At 48.3% G+C, this 23,880-nt stretch overlaps 1 protein-coding gene across 6 annotated transcripts in view; it reads left to right on the top strand.

Moving 5' to 3' along the window:
- NTM (neurotrimin) overlaps nucleotides 1-23,880 on the top strand; it is a 1,022,340-nt gene that overhangs the window by 512,651 nt on the left and 485,809 nt on the right. For 3 of the 6 annotated variants that reach the window (XM_043452247.1, XM_043452249.1, XM_043452245.1), the window contains exon 2: nucleotides 11,827-11,911. In XM_043452247.1, coding sequence (XP_043308182.1) covers nucleotides 11,827-11,911 — 85 coding nt within the window. Of the gene's footprint in view, nucleotides 1-10,004; nucleotides 10,319-10,844; nucleotides 11,912-23,880 lie in introns of those variants that run through there. The other 3 variants (XM_043452251.1, XM_043452246.1, XM_043452248.1) reach the window with 3 other exon arrangements.

Below are 23,880 nucleotides of genomic sequence, written 5' to 3'. Positions count from 1 at the left end.
AAAACTTGATTTGAAAGTGGAGCTTGAAATAGACCTGGTAAGAGCTGACGGAAGAACTCCCTGGAAGAGGGAGTCTCATCACTCCAAGGAAGGAAATGAGAAGAGATGACGGCTCAGGCGGGTAAGTGGGGGTTTGGAAAGGACTGGACACTGAAGGTTTTGCTGAAGGACCCGCAAGAGAAAGGAACTGCAGAAACACATGGGAGCGGGCAGTGGTAAGAACCGGGGAAATTAAGAGTGGGTCCTGATTCCTCACCAAGAGGCTGGGCACATGAAATTCCTGGATGCTTTGTGAGGTATAACAATAAGTACTATGATTAACATTTGAAAAAATTATACACAGCGATTTTGAGTAAATAAAATGCTTCTTTGTTTCTATTTCCAATATTCTTCTAAGAGCTTTCATAAAATGTTACTCCCAACATTTCTTTTTGGAAAAAATCCTGATACCTGTTAACAATACACTATCATACTCCAAAAATGTGCTTTAAGTCCCCTAACTCAGGAGCCACTAGCCATGACTGTTCCCAGCGTTGTTTTCCTGGTTACCCACGTGGAGTCTGTACCACATGCCAGCTCCTTCTCTGGGTACTATACATCTGTCATCTCATTTAGCCTCTCATAGCAAGTATTTGGAGTAGGACATATTCCTATTTAACAAGAGGAGAAAACTGAGGCTCTGAGAGGGAGCTTGGACTAAAAGTGAGAGCCATTAGCCTCACCATCCATGCTCCATCTACTGCTCATCACTGCTCCTATCCTACTGCCCAGAGTCCAGGGTCAAAAAGCACCAAAGATCAAGGCATTTTCCATGATCTTTACTCAAATATGTGATATTGCATTTCACCCACTTCTCTGCACACTTGCATAAACCTTGTGGATTATTTATAGCTCATTATGTCAACTGAAGGTTTACTTACTTAAGGGGACCTAATGTTTTTTGCAGATGTGGGACAGTTCTCTATGAATCCCCTTCAGCAGATTGTTGATAGAAATACTACATTTGGTTTGTCCCAGAAACTCTCCCCTGGAGAATCTGGTACCTGTGCTTCTCCAGATAGAAACATGTCAATCTGGTCCTTGATTTCCATCTTAGCTTTAAGCTCAGTGCTCTACTTTTGAAGAAAAAAAAATAGTATCCTCATTAACCGCTTTATCTTTAAGGTATCTTTGATCCTGACACCTTGTGGACATTCCCGTGAAAGCTTAGGTGAATTATTTTCTTGTGTTGCCCATGTTCCCATGTCCGCTTACGGCATTTTCCCTGCTCTCCCTCCCCACGATCGGGGCTACCTGAACCACATCAAAGTCCATTCTCCCAGGCTACTCCCAGGTGACTGACTGTCTCATTACCTGCGGCACCTCTTGTAGCTTTCTGGTATCCTAGGTGAAGAAAGCTTACATAGGTTTCAGGGTAAATTTTTCCTTTCTAGGAGGGAAGGCCCACATCAGCTCCCAGGTTGTGAGGATGTGAGGTTATATCTGTTGCTTCCATTGCTTTGTCTTAAAAGACCCTGAACTTCCAAAGGCAAGTGCACAATGAGAGATGGACACGGGGAAAGCCAGGGAGATGCATAAACATGCAATGTGTTCCATTATTTTTTTGAATTTATAAGGTTCAATAAAATAAAGCATAAAGATGCAGTGAAAACAGAGGATTTGTTTTCCAACTGAAGACATTGTGAGGGTCTCTAGTCTAACCTGATGATAACTGAAGTAAGGGAGCAAAAAGGAACTGGGTGGTTTGTGCATTAGTTAGAAATACAAAGAAACATGGCTTTTCCAGGCAGCACACATGTAAAGCCTTTCACGAGCGAACAGTTGAGAATACATTTGATCCTCTTAAAAATGTGTAGCATGCCTTCTCACCTGCCCACCTGCCCTCAGCTCTGACCTGTATTCTTCCTCCCTAAATCCATCTCACACCACATCCCTCTCTCCAGCACTAGGCCTCCCCAGGCCCTGCAAGGCAGACAGTGACCTTTATATGTCTAACTCAGGGACCTACACCCTCAGAAACATCAGGGTGAGATAATTTAGTCTCAACCAGCTCCCACTTGAGGAAAGTTAACTTAGCTTCAACACTAACCCATCTGATGAGGTGTTTATCTTTAATCCACGTTTCACTAATAAACTGAAAGCAATGAGTATGTGTGTGTATGTGAAACGCTGTGAATGTGCTAAAATCATAGCAAAATACCATTCCAGAGGTTTTGCTGTGACAACATTTATAATAAAAAATATTGATTGATTTCAGGGATAGCAAAGATCAGTCCTACCCAATTACACTCTCACTGCCCCTTCTAAAGCTGTGTGACTCACGGATTATTTTGCAGCTCTTGGTCTTTTGTATACAACTGCCACTATAAAACGTTCTTTATGACACATTCAATTATACACACACGCACACACACACATATATATATACATGCTGTGCTTACTTGCTCAGTCATATCTGACTCTGTGACTCCCCACCAGGCACCTCTGTCCCTGGGATTCTCCAGGGAAGAATACTGGAGTGGGTTGCCATGCCCTCCTCCCAACTCAGGGATTGAACCCAGGTCTCCCACATTGCAGGCAGATTCTTTACTGTCTGAGCCACCAATGTATATATATATACACACACACACATTCACACACACAGAAATTGCTATGTATCTTACTTAAATGGCCTCTCTTAACAAACTCAAGGAAATACTGAGGCAAAAACACTGCAGAATGAGTGTAAAATATGAAGTGTAAAAGAAAAAATTCACCAGCAGAAAGGAAAGAGAGAAATTCAAAATGAAAAGAAGACAGTGGAGAGAAGCAGATGCAGAGATAAGGACACACAATGAAGCCCTTACTGAAGAGATGGCGAAAATGGGCCCCCAGAAAGCTCAAAGACACAGGGTATAAAACTTACTGGTCCAGTTGACCTCTAAAACCCTTCCAAGCATGATATTGTAATCTTCCAGTCTTAGAAGGAGGCTGAACTCTCCTCTTTATGGCTGGATGCCTAGCACACACTATGATCCAGACAGCCATGTCCCAGCTAGGCTGTAGGGTGAGAGTCCCAAACGGGCAATTAATTTAGATTTAATAGGACAGTTACTGTAAGTTTAAATAAATGCCAGTTAAATATTAACAGCCTATTTATTGAAGATTAACATTGCTGGTTGCATTGTGGGATTTTCTTTTCCTTAAAGAAACCCTTTATCGGAAGACTTTTAATCATCCTGGCTCTTCCATTGCCTGCCTTAGATCCAGTGTAGCTCATTAATTACTTTGCGCCACCGTTTTCTGAGTTTTGAAATGGACACCTTGGAGAGTGGGAACAATGGAAGGACAGGGTGAGGAGGGCAATTTCTCAATAAGAGGAACCGATGAGCAAATAGGAAGGATAAACTCATTTCGAGAAGAGTGTTGAGAAGCAATAAAACCAAAGACTGAGAGTTGTAAGGGGACTGTGCATGCTAAGTCGCTTTAGTTACGTTTGATACTGCAGCCCTATGGACCATAGCCCGCCAGGCTCCTCTGTCCATGGGTTTCTCCAGGCAAGAATACTGGAGTGGGTTGTCATGCCCTTCTCCAGGGGGTCTTCCAAACACAGGGACTGAACCCGCATCTCTTATGTCTCCTGCATTGGCAGGTGGGTTCTCTACCATCTGAGCCACCCGGGAAGCCCTTGAAAGGGGAACTATGAGGTGGTTTAATCCCAACTCCTCACTTAGAAGGAAACTAGAAGTGATTTGGGCAACTCCATACAGCCTGTGAGTGACAGACTGGGGGGCAAATGCTTTACCCTTGACCCCAGCCTTCTACGAGCTATCACCCTACTGTTGCTGTTTAGTAGCTAAGTTGTGTCCTACTCTTTGCGAGCCCATGGACTGCAGCATGCCAGGCTCCCCGTCTTTCACTATCTCCCGGAATTTGCCCAAACTCATGTCCATTGAGTCAATGATACCATCCATTTTCTTACTGTAGAACAGTGCTTTCAGCTTTCAAAAGTTCATTAGCCCACTTGGATGTGTTGGTTGGCACTAGATCTTCTCAAAGACCTACATTTCATGGAGATGTTGGTTTTTGTGAAAACAAAGAAGCTAAAAAACAAATGAACAAACGTGGGACTTGTTTAATGTTGGCCGGAGTTAAGACTTGGATCCAGATACTCTGGTTTACAAAATGATGTTTACAAAATGCCACATCCGGTAAGAAGTACAATTGAACCCATATGTTATCAGGCAAATTCTTGTCTCATTACATTTTTTGTCTTCTGCAGTTGCTCCTGGCTGGGGAGAAAATGCAAAAAAATGCAGACAAAAGGTTAAAGAGAGACTTGAAGGTAACTGATTAGGGAGAAAGGCATCAGGGCAGGGCTAGGCAAGCCAAGTTCCTCTAAGGGAACATTTGGGGTTGAAGCTCCAAGTTTGGGGTTGGCTGGTGACCATCCAAAGGCTCTTTCTCTGAGAGAGCCGCTGTGACCTTGGTTGGGCTGCATCATGCAAAGCTTGGAACTGGAGTCTGTGTGTGTGCAGGCAGGTGAGTGCAGGTCACCCCTGCTTACTTCCACGAGGCTAGGAGGCACTGGGGTGCTCAGTGGTGGGAAGTGGGAGCAATGAGGCCGATGCTACATGGTATTAATAGCATCCATTGACTAATGTAAATCTAGACCCTAGAGTGGGTAGGGGGCTTTGGGCTCCACTCCCAGGCCCACAGGAGCAAAGAGGGCCCCAGGCTCCACACAGGTGGTAAGAGGTGCTACTCATCTGCTGCTCGGAGGAGATGTCCCACCTTTTTCTCAGGCTGTTTCCTTTCCTGGTATGTGTGGGAGCCTAAACAGACGAAGGTACCCAGGCTGCCACACAAAGAAGCAGCCCCATCCCCTTTCTCAAGCTTCAGGCTGCTTCCCATGGGCCCGGATCCTGTGTGTTTCCCAAGACCTTGGGTTGGGAACAGGAAGGTCACCCATTTCCTGCCCTGGTTTGAAGCTCAGTGACTGCCCTTTCTGACCACATCTCAGCGTGAAGTTTCTGCCCTGCTCCCGCGACGACACCCTCAGGGTGTGCCCAGGGATGGTTCCCCGACACTGAGACGGCGGCTCCTAGGTTCTCAGGATGAATGTCCTACCGAGGCCCCTCTGAAGGAGGGGAGCACACCCGCGGCCCCCTTTCGGTCCCTCCACAGGAGGCCCGCAGCTGCCAGGCCCTCTGCTACCCCCTGGCCATCAGACCCTCATAGCATCCTCACACCACCCCTCCATGGTAGGTACCGTTCTGAGCACTATTTCGCAAATGGAGTTATTCCCGCAAGGTCACACAGTTAGCGATGGAGACGAAGTTTGACTTCTGGTCTGTCTGAGTCCAAAACCGCTGGTCATTCTTAATCGATAAATATGTACTGAATGAATCAATGAACGCAGGAACACAGGATGAAGAAGCAGTTAGGGCTTTCCAATCAGACAGAGCACTTCAGACGTCCCCACCCTCAGTCTAAGGGAGCACAGTCTGAATATAAGAGGCAACTTGGGCCCAACCTCCTTCCAGTCTCTGGTTGTGCACATTTTGGTGAGTCTGTAACTGGATTCCGGCTCACGCCACCTGCACACTCAGCTCCTTCTCACTATGAAGCCTCAGTTCTGTCTCCTGATCTTCCCGATTCTGTGAGAACCTTCTAGTATGTATGTTCTTCCACTTCCCCACAGGGCTTATCACCAGCATATCTGCTGTCTTGTAAAGTTCTTCCTTTCATATCTGTCTCCCCTGCTGGACAGTGTCCTTAATGAGGGTTAGACACAGGATGGTTTTTCGCTTGTGTCTCTCTTGCCCACAGCTGAAATCCACCACCTAGTGCATCGTTGGCATTTACTGTGCACTGAAAATGCAGTTTGTCAGGTAGATGAATGTTTTCCCTACAATTTTAAAGTCCTTGAGAGTGCTCCACCACCTCCGATGCCACTTTATTTTTGTTTTTTTAAAGATTTTTTTTTTTTTTAATGTGGACCATTTTTCAAGTCTTTATCTAACTTGTTACAATATTGTTTCTGTTTCGAGTATTGATTTTTTGGCCACGAGTCATGTGAGATCTTAGCTCCCCAACCCCGGGCACTGGAAGGTGGTCTTCATCACTGAGCCACATCCCAACTCATTCTTGGCAATAAGACTGTTCTCAGGGGCTTCCAGGGATATGAATGCAAAAAGAACCATGGACAAACCCGGCAGCACTCAACTGTAGGCAAATTGAGGGCAGGGTGATGTCTTTCATCTTGTATCTCTAACTTTCTGCTCCATAGGAAGAGCTCAAAGTCTACTTGGTTACCTTCAGCGTTTCCTGGCTACACTGAATTCAGTTGAATAATCGGACACTCAGAAGTATCGATACCGGGCAATAACACTTCTGTGGCTCTCTCTTGCACAGATGTAGCAGCCATGGGAGACATTTTGTCATTTGGTTCTTAAGCAGTGTCCTTACCTGCCAGGTATGGCCAAGAGAACAGGGCAGTGGCCAGTAGCGCTGAGTTCTAGTCTTGATTTGCCAGGGGTTAACTTTATTCCCGTGATAATGGGTCCTCTCTGCAGGCTTCACTGCCCCCCTCCTTATGGAATGAGTGTATTACACGTCTTTCAAGGTGCCCTCTGACCCTACCACTCTCTCATGCTGTGACCCCAGGGTCTTATGATGACCCCAAAATGTAGAAAAGGAGAGATGGTTCCTCTCAGGACCCCTGACTCTAGGGCTGTTCCCCTCTGGGTATCTGGAGTTTGCTTTGACGTCACTTTGATTTTGCTCATTTGCCTGGCTCTTCTTTCCTTTTCTGTCTGCCTATTACTCTGCTGACAGCCTCTCCTCTTGATGTAACTTACGAAGTTTCATGGCTCTCAAAGTCCAGGAGCAGCCTCACCTTTGCCCTTGTTCCCTTCCTCCTCAGTTCTCTCCATTCATGACCGCTTTCTTTTCCTCTGATGCTTCTTCCTCTTCTTCAGGCTGCTCTTTGGCTCTTCCCTCTGGAATCCTCACACACCAGACTCTAGCCCAGATGACCAATGATTTTTGGATCCTCTGCAGGACAGAACAGCACTTGTTCTTCTAGAGCCCAGCCCTTCCCCGCTCCCCTAGAGCTATCACTGATCCAGATGGACCCTGCTCCTCCAGATTAAATGTCCCGATGTCCGTTTGGTGCCACCCTGTTCTCTGTAACCACCCTGCAAGCAGCATCTTCTCGCCTGAGCTCCTATTTGGAATCTCCACCAGGAGAGGGGGGCCTTTCGCCTTTTTAGAGAAGGCAGCAGCAGCACTGGCATGTCTCAGGCTAGAGCTCTTCTTTCGGTCTCTTGTGTGTATGCAGAATTCACTGCTCTTCAACCAACCCCAGCTTGCTGTAGGTAACACAGGGAAAACCAAAAACAGCCGATTTCCCTTCCATTGGCAAGTGTTCCCTTCTCCATCCCTTCTTAAGTGTAGAGATGCTGCCACTGCTAGAAGTCTTCATCTCCCCCATATCCTCACCTGCCTGGTAGCCCTCCAGTCCACACGGCAAGCTCCTCCGTGCCCCCTCCTTTGCAATCGCAAGATTATTGAAGGGAATATGATTGTTTTCTTTCATTCAGACAGTTTGTGTGAGTGTGTATGTGTGCGCCTGAGAGCTTGAAAGGCATTGTCCTATAGATATTTTTATAACCTGCAGCAATTACAGCTGTCAGCACAGAGACAAGCTGTGACAAGTTGATTTATGTGTACAGTATATGTGTATGCAGGAGGGAAGACGGGGGGTGCAGATTGAGATGGGGCGGGGGGCATGGCGGGGGAGAAGGTAGAGGTGGGCGCTCATTAGGAATCCTCTTTCCAGGAAGTAGAAAGGAAGTTGTTTCTATAAAGAACACAAATAATGAAATTGCTCTGACTGTCATTCCTTTTTCATTAACTCGGATACGCTGGGAAAAAAATAAAATAAATCCAGCAGTTTTTATGAAGCAAGAGACAGGATATAAGATAAGCCACTAAGTGTTGGTTATATTTAGGGATTAGGAGATGAGACGGGAGCTGACATATGATTTTGATCTTCATCTATTCAAACCGCTTCAATCACGAGTTTCAATAAAATGGATTCTGCCTTGTTAATTGTGCTGGCATCTCTGACCTCTCACCGCTTTCTCAACTTCCATTTTTGAATGAAGTTTGGATCCCTGGGTCCACGAAGCCGCTATGAGGTTGCCAGTGGCTTTTCTTTGTCCACCCGGATCTCTGCTGGGTTTCCTGTCGGCCAGGCTAGGAGGCTGCAGCTCACCACTGTCCCTTCCCCAGCCAGACACAAAGACAGTGTGTCTATCTCAGACCAAGTGCCCGCAGACTGGTATAAGCCGAACATCCTACAGAGCCTGTGAGAAGAGTTCTTTTTCTGCCTGGCTATAATAATGAAGCAGTGGCAGGCAAAATATATTAATAAACCATCTTCCACCTTAAATGGATTTCTAAGTATTTCACCGTAGAGTTAATCATGTCTGTAGGCCCCTCGGGAAGGCTGGTTGTTGTCATTACCCACATTCCGCGATGCAAAAACTAATGCTCATTTGTACCTACCTGGGAATTAGATGCAAGAGCCAGGATGAGAATTTATCATGAAAAGAGTCATGCCTGCCATTCTCAAGCCTGGAGGGAAATGACTCCAAACCCCAGAAAAAGTCCCTCACCCTTCTCCACTGCTGTGCTTGTTCCTACTTGAGGTGCTAAGACCTGTTTACCCAGAGGAATTGGAGGGGTGGATACAGTGGCGGTGGATGGTCAGAGGTAACTCCTTGGCCCCTATGGAAGAACCCCAAATTCAGCAGACTGAGGTCAGCCATCATGATCTCACACCTAACATCTGCTATCATATAACATTTGAGCTTGGGGAAATCAGGCGATTTCCTATTTCCCTGAGATTTCCCACTGCAAATATCGAGACAAAATAGGGTCTGGCAAGAATGGACTAGTGCTGAAACCAGTTAATTCTCTTCTTCTTTCAAAAACATAAACAAAATCTCCTGCTCCCCATAGACATCATTTTTGGTTTTCCTGAGAGCAAAGTCATCCTTTGTGGTCACAAGTTGACAATTGATTTTTCTTTTTTTGGTGTTATATATCAAATGGCCCCACCAGCTAAAAGTAGCAGATGGATTTCCCTGAGAATTTAATATTGGAAAAGTCAGCAGAGGAAACGAGGGGGAAATGGGCCTAATGATGGATTAAGTTCAATCTTTAGTGTGAGTTGCTCGACTTTACCTGGTAGTACATTTTCTAGGGGCTTCCCAGGTGACTAAGTGGATGAAGAATCCACCTGCAATCCTGCAGTGTAGGAGACGCGGGGTCCATCCCTGGGTTGGGGTCTCCTGGAGGAGGGCATGACCAACCCACTCCAGTATTCTAGCCTGGAGAATCCTGTGGACAGAGGAGCCTGGAGGGCTACAGTCCATGGGGTCACAGAGAGTCAGACATGACTGAAGCGACTGAGCGTGCATGCATGCAGACTTCCTGGTTACCTGTTAAAAGAGGAAGCCATACCTTCTCAGTCTTTCTTTGTTACCTTGTTTGGCCTCCACATCTGCACACGCACCTCCATCCCTTCCAACCCAGGGCAGTTGTGGGCACAGGGTATGAGTGAAATGCTTGTGCATCATTCATACATGTATTATCTACACGTACCTGGGATGATCCATTGAAAGATAAATGGACTTAATGGCACCAGGACCATTATATGACAGTGATTTAGTTGGAATAATTCAGCCTCTTTTTGGCGGTGGCTGGGTGACTTTGGGAAGAACACATTTTTTGTTGTTATTGTTGTTTTTTAGCAGTTGTTTAAAAAATAAAATAGCTTCCTGGTTGGATTTGGGAGAAAGTCCAGGGGAAAATCAAAGCCACACTGCCTCTTCTCTTTCCCCAGGGAGAATCTGGGTCAGTGCAGGGAGCTCAGACAGGAGTCCCCAAGCAGAGAACCATGTTGGTGTTAGCATGCGGGGTGGGCTGTGTGCAGCTGGGGGCTCCCCCCACGCTCAGGAACCTGGCCCAGGAGGGAAGGAGCCACATTCCATCAGGGCTGAAGTGAGAGGAAACATACGAAGGTGGGCACACAGCAGCCAGAGAGGAGAAGTGACAGGAACTGAGGCCAGTGCAGCCTTCCCCTGACTTTCAAGAATTTGAGAAACATACCTCTTAAGAGGAAACCGGCTCTGCAAGAGTGTGAAGCCCTGGACACTTGGGAATCTTCGGTATCAGTAATGCCAGGGGCTCACACTCATTCATCTGAAGTGAGCACTCTGCAGGGCCAGCATCTTTTCATGTCGACAGAACAAGAATAGAGAATGTAAGTCAGTGTCGGAACTTGACCAACATTTTGATGTGGTTTTGCCAGATTCGCACGCTAAGAGGCTTCTGTGATTTTGCATTGGTTTTATATATGGAAGATCTCTATAATGATATTTGAAGGCGCTTTTTTTGGGGGGGGGGTTGGTGGGGTGGGCGTTGACTGTTGAATAATAAATGGAATTATTCTAAAACATCCTCCCAACACTTTACATTTACTCTAAACGCTAATGAATTAATCTGATAATTTTAAACGTGCACACGTGCATGCTTCAGGGTTTTCCTTTCCTAGTTAATTAGTTTGTGACCCTTATTAAGATGTCTCGGGCTTATTAAGACCGCGTGGTAACTTTGCCTTTCTTCTTAATTTGGAAATGACAGCTCCTCAAGGGGGGAAATGGTTAAACTCCTCGCCCGGGCTCGTGCACGGCCGCAGCGCGGCGCGGCGGGGGTTAAGGTGGGCGCCCGCGCCCCGCGCCCCGCGCCCGCCGCCCGCCGGGATGCGCGCGGTCCGCCCGCTCGCTCGGCGCCGGCACCGCGGAGAGCGGCGGTCAGTGATGGAGCTGCTGCCATGACAACCCCGGCGGTCGGGGCCCGCGCGCGTCGGGGCTGCTCCCGGGAGGCCGGCGGCGCGGAGGCCGGGGGCGGCCGCTGAGCGTGGCGTCCGCACGGCTCCGGGGCCGGCAGCGCCTCGCCTTGCCCAGCGAGCGAGCGAGCGAGCGAGGGGCCGCCGCCGCGGAGACCGCCCAGCCTAGACCGGCCGCATCGCGGCGGCTGCAGCGCGCATTTGGGCTCGGAGGAAGTTGACCGAGGCGGCTGCGGCAGCAACCCCCGTCCGGATCGCGCGAAGCCCGGCGTAGCCTCCCTCTCCTGCTGGCTCACTCCTGCGCCTCCTGCGTGCTCCACTTTTCGGCTCTGCTATTGTTACAGACTGTTTTCTGCTGGCCATCCTTCTTCCGAAACTTACAAAGAAAGTGTTGGACCTGCCCTTGTTGGAACTGAGGAATTCAGATCATCTCTGGGTGGCCGGATCCAACCCACCCCCTGTCCCCTTCTGGTACCAAAGTGCTTACTCCTCTCCCAAGTGCCATGCCTGAACTGTTAACGCGAGGAAGGGGCTCCTGAGACGTGCCCGCACCTTCGCACCTGTCTGGCGCTTCTCCTCTCTCGGCCACCTTCTCGGCCAAGCAGCACCGAGGCAGCCCCCTTTGGATGTGCTCCGTGGAAACCGCTTCTCCGAGGCTGGAGCTCTGAGGCTCTATTTGGGGAGGAACACCCGACTTGGAGGAGTCTGCGCGCTTTTTCTCCAGCCCGCGCCTCCGGGTCCCCGTGCTCGCTCCCCACCCCACCCCACCCACTTCCCGTGCGCGCCCGGGGGGCGTGTGCCGAGCCGCCGCCGGAGTTCTGGGAAGTTGTGGCTGTCGAGGATGGGGGTCTGTGGGTCCCTGTTCCTGCCCTGGAAGTGCCTCGTGGTCGTGTCTCTCAGGCTGCTGTTCCTTGTACCCACAGGAGTGCCCGTGCGCAGCGGAGATGCCACCTTCCCCAAGGCGATGGACAACGTGACGGTCCGGCAGGGGGAGAGCGCCACCCTGAGGTAGGGAGCCGCCATCCCTCTCTGAATCGACTGATTTGTGGAGGGGACGTGGGGGGAGAGCGCTAGGGGTGCAGGTGTGTCCTGTGGAGCTGCTGCGGGGAGGCTTCGCTGCTTCGCTGGGCTGCCCTATTCATGGCTGAGCTGGGTGTTCCGCCCGGAAAGGTGTTGGTCATGGGGAAACGTTCAGCGGTTCCAGAGATGAGCTGTTTCCCAAACCTGGCCTCCTTGGCTCAGGACTTGGTAAGCAGGAGGGGCGCTGGGCCAGGGGCTCTCTGATATGGAGGCCAGTGTCCAGAGCGCTGTCTGTTGCCCGAAGCTGGTGGCGTGGTGATTGGGGGCCTGGCTGGGGCTCCGCGTGAGCAGTCTTCTCTGAAGTTAATGAGTCCCAGAGGTCAGGTCTGGCTTCCTGTGAATGCCATCATTCTGCCCATGCCATGGGAAGTTGCCAGCCAGCTCCCAGACTCTGGTCGAGCGGCTGTTTTGCCCTGGGTCTGACTGTGTCTGGGCTTTCCTGGGGCACCTTCGTGCCTCGAGCTGGTGACCAGAGGGACATGCTTTCTCTATCTGAACATGGCCCTGAGATCGAAGTCATGGAGATAAGTCTGATTTCTCCTTGGAAATATCACTTGCTCTGTCAGTGGTGCTATCCTCCACAGCAGTGTGTGCAAAGCTCATCTACCCAACGGAAAGGGGATTTTATTGTTGAGTTGGGTCCTGGTGGACTTCTGGGGTTCAGGCTGATAGGAGGTGGAGGAGGAAGAGAAGAAGAATCTTGGCTATGTTTTGTGTAAGGTAGAATGAGCCTGTCTCCCGTTCTACCCTGCCTCCTGAAATGCTAACGCCAATTTCCAGTGTCTACAAACCATACCACACACAGGAGGGCCACACAGAATATCAGTGATTGTAAGCGGGGATCTTACGCTCTGGAATTTGATGAGAGTCCGCAGGAGGTAGAAGTTAAGAAGGTTCATGGAAAGAATGATGTGCTTGCTTAAATAAAGTTTCCCAGACTGGGCCACCACTGAGCTGACTGCATGGGAGTGTGGCAGAATTCCCATTCTCTGTACATGAAGATTCTTGGAGAGACAACCTTGGTGCTGGTAGCCACGGTTTTACCCCTTCTGCGACTGTCCTTCTAAGGTTTATGGATGATGCATGAGGCCATACCCACGGGATAGAAAATGTTGAGGAAGGGGCACGGGTTACCGAGCTGACTTGTCAGGACGTTGCCAGAGGAGAGGTGTGATTTAAGGGCCTGTCGAAGCCTGCAGACATCCATGCTCCTTTGTCTCTGGCAAGCTAACACCCATGCCCCCAAGGATTGGTAGGTTTTCTTTGGTTCTGGGATCCACCTCTTCCACGGAACCCTGAGTTAGGGACAATTTTGAGCAAAGGTTAAAGATTTGCCTGCCTCATACCTGAAATAGCTGTGTGTCTGCTTTGTAAAGGATTTCATGGACGCTTCAGATATGTCCTGATCTCAGGCTGTTTAGAAAGAAACACAAAAGCAAGCCTCGGAAGCAATATAGTGAATGGCATGTAGTGTCCTCAGCGTATGCCCTTGGTCCCCAACCCTTGGCTGCAAAGTGTAGCCCCCAGGAGATAAGACGGAGACAGTCATACCGGAGAACAGTCATACCGGAGAACACGGTAGAACAATGTAGAATGGAATGGTACTTTCAAGAAGGTGGAAGGTAGTCAGCTCTGTAGACATTAGGAGCTAAAGAAGCAAGACCAAGGGGTCTTGCAGACAGTAGCTCCCATAGTATAGGAACAGTGGGGGGATATGGGTGGGCTGGGTGTGGTCTTCAGCAGGCAGCCCCCAGGCTCAGGAGAATCTGGACCCTGCCAGCATAGGCTCGGCCTGGAGCCAGGCCTGGATAGGAGCAGCTCCTCTTAAAAATCGCATGATTGTGTACCTGCTGGCTTCTCTCTCTTTGTCTTCACTACCATGCTTCTTGCTGGCTTTCTCTGGGCCTCTCTGTCCATCTCTCTCTCGCTCTCACATTTGTTTGCATTTTGATGTGTGTTTAGGCTCACTGGTCTTGACTGGTTGTAGATGGAAGAAGTGGGATACCGTGGGGCTTTCATAGCCCAGCTCTGGAGCGGAGGCCCCCCTGGACCCCCCCAACACTTAGGCAGCCCCTGGGGCTGACTGTCTTCCCACCACGCAGCAGAGAGACCCTCCCAGTGGAGGGAGCCCTCCAGGGCGGGGGTTAGAGGAGCGGGGATCTGACTGATGCCAGCCCACTGGCCGCGGGCCTGAGTGGGGGTGTGAGCTGGGCCGAAGGGGGACAGGGGTGCGTGGTCCTCCTTAGGCCCTCCCTCACTGGACGAGGAAGGGCCGCCATGATCGGGTCCACTTCTGTGGAGGGGCAGCCCTTAAACCCTCAAACATGGGCTCAGCCTCTTGTGATTCTCTGTGCAGAGAAGCAAGTAGGAAATCTCAGATTTTTTTTGCACCAAAATTGCTAGATTTGCACATAACCTGATTCCAGGTTGCAACACTGTAGTGGTTCAGGGCTCTGGGTTATTTCCCTTTGGGTTTTATTGTGTGTGTGTTGGTCTCTTCTTTCTTTTGTCCTCCCTCCCCTTCCCTCCTTCCTCCTTTCCTCCCTTCTGTATTTCTTGATTCAACACATCACCAAGCTACCCAGACCCCAGTCAGGCTGGCCCTGACCACCCCAGCTCTGCCAGGGGAGCGACCCTCCCCAAGTCACCGTGGGTGACCATGAGGTTCACGCTTGTAGTTTTCTCCTCAACCAGCAGAGGACTTTTTGCTCTAATTTCTTTTTATTCTGCTTTGTTCTCACCAGTTTCGTTTTTTTGAGGATCTTTTGCAGTCCCCAAAGAATGCATGCTTCAGCAGCAGATTCTAATGTGAGGGAACTTTTGAGGAGGTTTTATTTCCTCCAATTAGCTCTAATGATCCTTGTGGAAGAACCAGGAAACCTTTCACCTAGTGTGGCATCTACAGGCTGAATAGAATTACAATTTGCAATCTCTCACTCCTTCTGCCCTCTTGCCAATAGTCTATGTGCTTATTTTTACAAAAGAGTGAGGTTTCGTACAATAGACTGTGCAATAATAATAACATGAACCTAAGTTTCTTGGTTGCTCACTATGTCCTAAGGAGTATTCTAAGTGTTTTATACACTGTCTCACCTATCACCAAATTCATAACATAAACATTTAACCCTAATGCCACCCCTCTGATTGTAGGTGCCATGATCATCCCCATTTTACAGATGCTAAAACTGAGGCTTGAAGAGCTTATATCATTTAATTAAGGGTGCACAGCTAGGAGATTTGGAAGCCAGATTATGTGGCAGTAGTAATAATGTTAAATAGATGCATACATGTGTGCCTGCTAAGTCGCTTCAGTCATGTCCAACTCTCTGTGACTCTGAACCATAGCCTGCCAGGCTCTTCTTTCTGTGGGATTCTCCAGGCAAGAATACTGGAGTGGGTTGCCATTTCCTACTCCAAAATAAATGCATAGTACTATCAGTTACTGGTCAGTTACTCGCAATGAATCCTCACAACAACTCTCTGAAATAGATGTAATAATCGATTACATCTCAAATTACAAGCCCACAGTCTCCATTTTGGGCTTCCCAGGTGGCAGTGCTAGTTGTAAAGAATCTGCTAATACAGGAGACGTAAGAAACATGTGTTTGATTCCTGAGTCAGGAAGAGCTCCTGGAGGTGGGCAAGGCAGCCCACTCCAGTTCTTGCCTGGAGAATTCCATGGATAGAGGAGCCTGGTTGGCTACAGTCCATGGGGTCACAAAGTGTCAGACATGACTGAAGTGACTTTAGCACACACGCATGCATCTCCATTTTATCGATGAGGACGCTGAGACGCAGAGAGGGGGATTTACCTAAGATCACACATTAGTGAGTGGCCCAGCTGGAATGCCGAGTCCTTGCCTTTGCGGGACGATCTTTGCCCAGCGCGTCCTGTGCTCTCCTGATGACTCTGCTCGAGGGCTCGGTGTCTCCCCACTCATTTTCTCTCTTGCCCTGTCTTGTGGTGTCGTTCATCACCCTTTTCCCTCTCCTTGTGGTTGGGGAGCAGCGAGCTCTTGGAAGCGGGGATCCTGTTTGTTGTGCCCAGAGTGCCATGTGCTCCCAGATGTCTACTGAACAGATGAGATGACTAAAAACAAAACAAAACAAAACAAAACATCCCCCAGTCTCCATACAACTGTGATCCAGCCAAGATGTGTGGAATGGTCCTTACTTGAAGGGCGTGAGCTGGGTGTTGGGTGTGGAAAGGCTTGGGGCTGAGGCTTCTCACCCCAGGACCTTGGGTCCAACTCACAAGGCTGGGCTGTGGTTGCAGAGGTTGAAGAGGTCATCAACCGTGGAGGACGTTGTGTCCATTAATGAGTGGGTGGGTGGTCTGCCTGTGGTCAGAGAACAGTATCCTCCTTCCAATGGACATGACTGTGCTGCTCTGATGGGAGCAGGGGAGCCCGAGATATCAGCTGTGTGTCTCTCATTAATTAGACCATCACTGAATGTCACCGTGTCACTTGACAACTTTGATGAATGCGTGTCATGTTTTCATAGATTCCCCAAATGAGGCAACTGGTGAAGTCAGTTGTCTCCTTGGGCGAGATCTGGTAAGTGGGTATCAGAACTGAACTATACTTTCTTTCATGTCCCTAGACTCTAGGCTTTGCCAATAGTGGGATGTTGCTTTTTTATTTAAAAAAAAAAAGTGAGTTAAGAATAAAAAGTCTGAGAAAATTACAAGACGGAAGTGGGGTTTCATATAGCAGTTCCAGGGGATGCAGAGAACAATGTGGTTTCCATACTCGAGGAACCCCGCGGGGCCTTTTCCGCTGCTGGAGGCTGCAGCGTGTTACTCAGGTTTGGAAAGCCTGTAACATTTCATTCTCGAAGCTGGTGGGTCCTCTGTTAGTCTCTCCAGCTACTGCATGGCCTCTTGAAGCCAGAATTATGACAGCTTCAGGTTTCTGTCCCTAGTTCCTAGTGCATGACTTGGACCAGGGTTTTTGCTAATAAAGCCTGACTTCCTTCCCTCGCTTCTTTCTGTTTCTTGAACACAGAAAGTTTCCTCTTGCTAGAGAGCCTTCCCACGTGTGGCTCCCTTTGTGGTCGTGCCCCTCTTTCAGCTCTTCCTACTGTGGCGGCTCATCATCATTTTGGCCTCAGCTCAGATGGAATCCCCTCCCTCTAGCCTGACACCCAGATAAAAGTGATTCCCTAGCACTTTCACCAGGCTTGGGCTGGCATGTCATCCTGGATTATTTTCAGAGCAGTTTTTCCATTCGTTTGTCTGGTTATGTGCTCAGGGGTCTGTCTTCCCCAGCTGGGTTGTAACTTCCTTGAGGATCGGTGTCTTCCCTGTCTTTTCCTGTCTTATCCTGTGCAGTATCTGGGAGATGCTAGGTGCCTAGGGATGTAGCTCTTGCATGAGTGGAGGAAATCATGAGGGTCAGCGATCATCATCTCCTCCTTGCCTTCTCTGCCCTTTGTCCTCAGTTGTCCAGCGTTGTCCTTGGCCTGGGTGTGTTCCTGGATCGGTGTCATTTCTGTCTGGGCCATGCTGTGTTGGGCTTGAGGATGCCCTTCAGGAGGGCACGGCTACACATAAGTAATTGAACTGGTGTCCTTCTGTCCCGATCACAGATGGTCTGTGTCAATTGTCTGCTATTTCACAACCGTGCCCACGACACATGCTATCTTTCTGCCAGGTCACTTTCCTGCCCAGTCCTTAAGCTTTTGAAGAGCTGCTACTCTCTGAGAATATACTCAGCCCCAGACAGATCTCAGGGAAATGAACATTTTCAAGATAAAGAGGGGCACAGAAAGGCATCTCTCCACCCATCCTTCTTTCTGTCTGTTTGGAGTCTGCTGTCAGTGGGTGTCTGGCCGTGTAACTATTGATTCGTTGCTTTTGAGTTAACTCCTGCAGAATAGCAATGCCACTTGGGAAGCAGGTGCTGCCCTGGCCCCTCCCAGCATGGACCTCTGTGCACCTACTTCGCCAGGCATCCTGCCGGGGGACCGAGGCTCAGAAGAGCCTGGACAGATGGGGCTGTGGAGGGAGGCTCCTGGAAGCACACTCAGCCTGTTAAGGAGCCAAAAACTAAAATGGGAAAGCTGAAAACCCAGCCAAATGCTGGACAGAAGGAAAAGGACATGTGAGTTCACAGGAGAACCCGAAGAAGGTACAGAGGGACAGCCTGGTTCTCAGGGACTCCTCACCTATAAGATTAGGTGGTTTGTAGAAATGCTTCTCTTTTCTTCTGAGAAAGAATGGTAGAGACCTGGGAGTGCAGCCATCTAGTTTTCCAGATAGTGAGACTGGTGACCATCAGCTCGCCCGAGGAGGGCTTCCTGCAGAGTGAGGAGGAGCTGACCCCCAGCGCACACTGGATCACACACTGTGAGCCCTTGCTTACCAGTGTGCCCGAGACAAAGTCACCTTTTCCTATGAAGTGCACAGGCCTCACACCACCCAGGATGCCTCCGACAGACCTGGCCAGCATTTACCACCTAGCGCTCTCCTAAGTGCTTCTCCCCTCGGCCACTAAAGTCAGCATTCTTAGCCTCTATCAGCTCTGCCTGCGACTCTTTGGGACGATGTGTCAGGCAGGCGCTGAGCACCTACCAGTAGAGACGTACTGAACACTCAGAGCTGCCCCACGAGGCAGATCCTGTTATTATTCCAGTTTTACATGTCAGGAAAGCGAAGGACTGGAAGGCGGAGCGAGCCGTTCCCCAGCCATTTCCACACGGTCGGATGGAGACAGTGCCTGGGACTTGGGACTGGTGTTGTCTGACTTCTAGGCTCCTTCTCTTTTTGTAACAAAGGACTTTCCTCATTCTGTTCCTTTTTTTCATCGTCAGTTTCGTTTCCTCCCAGAAACCAAGTGAATTTTCTGTTCTTCCTTGTCCTGAGCACAAGAACCCCCTTTCTGAAAGTGTTTTAGGAATTGGGTACTGGGGGTGTACAGTTTGGTGTGGTCTGTGGCATGATGGCGTGTGTAGGGTTTGGTGTGATCTGTGACATGATGGCGTGTGTAAGGTTTGGTGTGGTCTGTGGCATGATGGAGTGTGTAGGGTTTGGTGTGGTCTGTGACATGATAGTGTGTAAGGTTTGGTGTGGTCTGTGACATGATGGCGTGTGTAGGGTTTGGTGTGATCTGTGACATGATGGAGTGTGTAGGGTTTGGTGTGATCTGTGACATGATGGCGTGTGTAAGGTTTGGTGTGGTCTGTGACATGATGGAGTGTGTAAGGTTTGGTGTGATCTGTGACATGATGGCGTGTGTAGGGTTTGGTGTGGTCTGTGGCATGATGGAGTATGTAAGGTTTGGGTGGTCTGTGGCATGATGGAGTGTGTAAGGTTTGGTGTGGTCTGTGACATGATGGTGTGTGTAGGGTTTGGTGTGGTCTGTGGCTTCATGGGAGTGTGTAAGGTTTGGTGTGACCTGGAGGCACAAGGAATGACCCAGCTGGCCTCTAGAGGTCCCTTCTCATCAGAGAATCATAGAATCTCCATAGATTGTTCAGAGTAAGAATTTTATTCCAGGTTCTGCCACCAGCCTTCTGCTTCAGATGTCAGCAATCTTGGACTCTGTCACAGAGAGTTCACACTGAACACATTTCGATGGAAACACGGATCTGTAAGGACTCCACAAGCCAGTCTATCTGGATGCCTGGGCAGTGGGAGGTGAATAGCTGACAGCTCGACCTATTAATGTCCTTCTTTGTTGTACTAGAAATAGGGCCATTGGCATCTCTCCTGGGGAAACTTGAAAAAATTTTAAGTAATGTGGACATCATATTTCTTTAAGTTCAGAGTCTCCACTGAAGGGTAAAATGTAACATTATTCTTGCATTCTTTGAGATTATTTTGCTTCTTCAGGAGCAGGTTGATGGAATCCTGCTATAATAAATAAATAATATCATTAACATCTTTTAAATTGTCAAGTAATAGTATTTTTAGGAAAGGAAGAATTAGTTGGGGTTAAGATGCAATTTCAAATCACAGGTGGGAACCAAAGGCAAGGAGGAAACAGTAGGAATGTTTAAGGGGAGTGCAACTGAAGGAGACAAAGCTCTTCACGAGACAAGATCTTTCTGATTCGTATTCCTGCAGGAGTGGTGGGCCAGAGAGAAAATGGCCTGGGAGACAGGACTCCGCTAACTGACTTTCTCCGTGTCATCTTGGGCAGTTTTTACAAATTCTTCTGTTTAAGGAAGACAGCCACTCCCTACCTCAAAGGATTGTTTTGGGTTAAAATGAAATAATGTATACAAAGTTTAGTCTAGAATTATAGCTCTCTTTCCGTGTGTGTGTGTGTGTGTGTGTGTGTGTGTGTGTGTAAGCATGTAAGTGTATTAATGTATGTGTATACATAATAGTAACACATGTAGCAATTTTCATTAAAACCTATTGCAGCTTAAACACTCCTGTGCCCACACTTTGATGGATGAGCTATGACTGGCTTCTGGAAGATCTATGAGGAGAAGAAGGCCTCTTCATCCAGCTCTAATTATACTTCTCTGGATGTCTCTCCTACACATCTGCTTAGATCCTAGGAATCTTCTGTTCACATACTTTCTTAAACTATTTTATATCAGAGATGGAGTGAGGAGAAAGGTCTTTATTTTTCATCACAGATTCTTGGATAGCAAGTTATGACAGTTCATGGCTCTCAAGATGAATTTCCTACCAAAAAAAGAAAATTATGCTAAAGGATCTTTGGAGCCCGGTTCAGTTCAGTTCAGTTGCTCAGTCATGTCTGACTCTGCAACCCCATGGCCTGTAGCATACCAGGCCACCCTGTCCATTACCAACTCCTGGAGTTTACTCAAACTCATGGCCATTGAGTCTGTGATGCCATCCAACCATCTCATCCTCTGTTATCCCCTTCTCCTGCCTTCAATCTTTCCCAGAATCAGGGGCTTTTCCAGTGAGTCAGTTCTTTGCATCAGGTGGCCAAAGTATTGGAGCTTCATCTTCAGCATCAGTCCTTCCAATGAATATTCAGGACTGATTTCCTTTAGGATGGACTGGTTGGATCTCCTTTCTGTCTGACCTATGTGGAACAGGTTACCTGGCACAAATAGCGGGGTCAGGAGTTGATGTACAGATTTAGGATTTGTAGACCTTTTTACCACGGAAGACTGATTCTCCCATGACAGGTCCATTGGAGTCAGCTGGCAAAGCAGGGTAGGGATGACACTGAAGTGGGGCAGAGAGGTTAAGCTCTTCCAGCTTTGAATCCCTGAGATTGCATTTCCCCTCATCCTCACCTCTTCACTGAGAGGCCATCTCAGGACCCCCGTATCAATGGTGAATATAGAAAAGGATCTCTGCATTTGGTAGTTTTTCTCTGGTACAGTTCTGGGATAAGACTGGTGTGGCCTGAGAAACTGATCTTGAAAGTGTCAGTCACTCGGTTGTGTCCGACTCTTTGTGGCCCCATAGACTGTAGCCTTCTGGGCTCCTCTGTCCGTGGGATTTCCCAGGCAAGAACCCTGGAGTTGATTGCCATTCCCTTCTCCAGGGGATCTTCCTGACCCAGGGATCGAACCTGGGTCTCCTGCATTGTGGGCAGATTCTTTATTGCCTGAGCCACAGGGAAGCCCATAGAAACTGATGTTAGAATTTACTAAAGGAACCACAGAAAACATCCTTCTTGCTGCAACCCTGCGCCACAGGGCTCAAAGTAGTTTAAATTATAGATAGCAGTCTGAGTTGTTCATGATCTGTTTCCCCCAAATCTCATTGATTCATGTGGTTGAGTTATTTGGGTTGATTTGGGTGTATTTGGCCAACTTGCTGCCTTGTCAGTGTGAGATGTTTTGGCTTAGAAAGCTTTAGAGAGGTTAGATTTGTCTTGTACTATGTACATATGAATTAATCTTACCATCTTGCTGATGGATTTTTAAAAATAATAGAATTTTTAATGAAAGCAGCAGCAACCATGAGACTGATGGAAAATGACAAAACTGACATCAACCTTCAGATAAAGCTTTGTTGGCCCCACAGAGGAAAGTGAGATATGTTTGTGTGAAATAATTTCTTGATCTTCTCTGGCTTTCAAACAGGCTGTAATGTAGTAGATGAGTGGAAAAATGCTCTTGCACTCAGAATAATCATCTTTGGACAAATTTACTTATCAGGAAAGCTCAATCCAAAACAATTCTAACTGGTCAGAACCCATGAGGAAGAAAGTAAGAAAGAGAATATATGCAAAATATTTTTAATTGGGTTCAGCAGTCATACATGAAAACTGGAAAAAAATAGTACTTTGGTGACATGAATTAAATTGTGCCACGCCCTCCCAGCCAAAGATTCTGTTGAAGTCCTCACATCCGGAACTTCAGAATGTGACCTGCTTTGGAAGTAGTTATAAAGAAGAGTTTGCACTGGAGTCCAGTGGGACCACAATGCAGTCCAGCTGGTGTCCTGATGGAAGATGACCTGTGGAGACATGGTAGACACACAGGGCGCTAACTATGTGATGATGAAGACAGACTGGAGCCATGGGGCTGCAAGCCAAGGAATGCCAGAGGTTGCCTGAAAGCAGCAGAGCTCAGAAGGGGCAGGGAGGGATTCTGTCCTACGGGTTTCATGGGGAGCGTTTCCACAGCACCTTGGTTTCAGACTTCTGGCCTCCTGAACTGTGAGATGTGCGTTTCTGTTGTTGCAAGCTGTGCAGGTTGTAACGCACTGTTATAACAGCCCCAGAAACTGATACACGTGGGCATTATACAGAGATGTCTTAAACAAATAATCACGTATGATGCTCATGGTATGACTGATCTCCCAGTCATCAGGTCCCAGCCTCCATCACACACGTCTAGGAGGCTGACCCAGGGTAGTGATGCAGTTAGAATTGATTACTCCTTTTTCTTAATGGACCATCAGGACAAGCCCTCGTGTATCTTACTTCTCAGTGATTTTAGCCACCTCAGAAGTCAGAGATGTCCCAGACTATGTATCATTTTTTAGATTCTAGTCACCGTACGGTTCTGTCTATCCAATAATCTGACCTGGTTGCCAGCCTCTCTCTAATCTCCCGAATCTTTTTATCATCCTCTGGTCTTTATGATCTGTCATCAGGGATATCCTCACATCCCCAGTCTCTTCTCTGAACGTTCCCCCTCATCTGAAACTTGGCTGTTTCCTGTCTGATATCCACTCCTAGAGTCAGATCATAGGCTTCCTTGGTGGCTCAGATGGTAAAGAATCTGCCTTTAATACAGGAGACCTGGGTTTGATCCCTGGGTCAGGAAGATCCTCTGGAGAAGGGAATGACAACCCACTCCAGTATTCTTGCCTGGGAAACCCATGGACAGAGGAGCCTGGCAGGCTGTGGTTGACAGGGTCGCAAAGAGTCAAACACGACTGAACGACTAACACTGTTCAGAGTCAGATCAGTGGTGGTTGTTTTTTTTTTTTTTCCCCCATGTCCTTGTTTCCATGAGGTCTGAGATTTGAAGAGATGTTCTCCTTGCTATTCCTCATGGCTTATGGATATTTCTTTTCCCATCTCTCAGAATCCCATTACACTGCAGCACAGGCTGTGTACCCTCAGCCTGTTTCTTGCTGCCGCGTCTGCTGTCTGGCCTGACCAGTCTTCCTCACTCTGGAGCTCTAGGCTGTCCATGCAAGTGTTAATCCTTGCATCAACTTCCATGACTCAGATGTTTCAAAGGCTCTGCCCCAAGTGGTGTTTTCGACCAGCCCCGTGTGACTCATTGCCAGCCACCAACAACTTGATCTTCCTTCAGTCTGCCCCATCTTGGGCACAGACCCCACCATTCACCTAAGAGATATGATGTTTTTTTCTTGTTCTCCTATGTGATATCTAGTCTATCAGTAAATCCTGTGTCTTTACAAGACACATCCTGAGTTAGATCACTTTCCTCATCTGGAACATGACCGCCCTAGCGAAAGCCACTCTCAGCTC

This window comes from Cervus canadensis, chromosome 29 (genome assembly GCF_019320065.1).
Source record: "Cervus canadensis isolate Bull #8, Minnesota chromosome 29, ASM1932006v1, whole genome shotgun sequence".
Lineage (NCBI taxonomy): Eukaryota > Metazoa > Chordata > Mammalia > Artiodactyla > Cervidae > Cervus > Cervus canadensis.
This window is presented reverse-complemented; position numbering and strand designations above follow the sequence as displayed.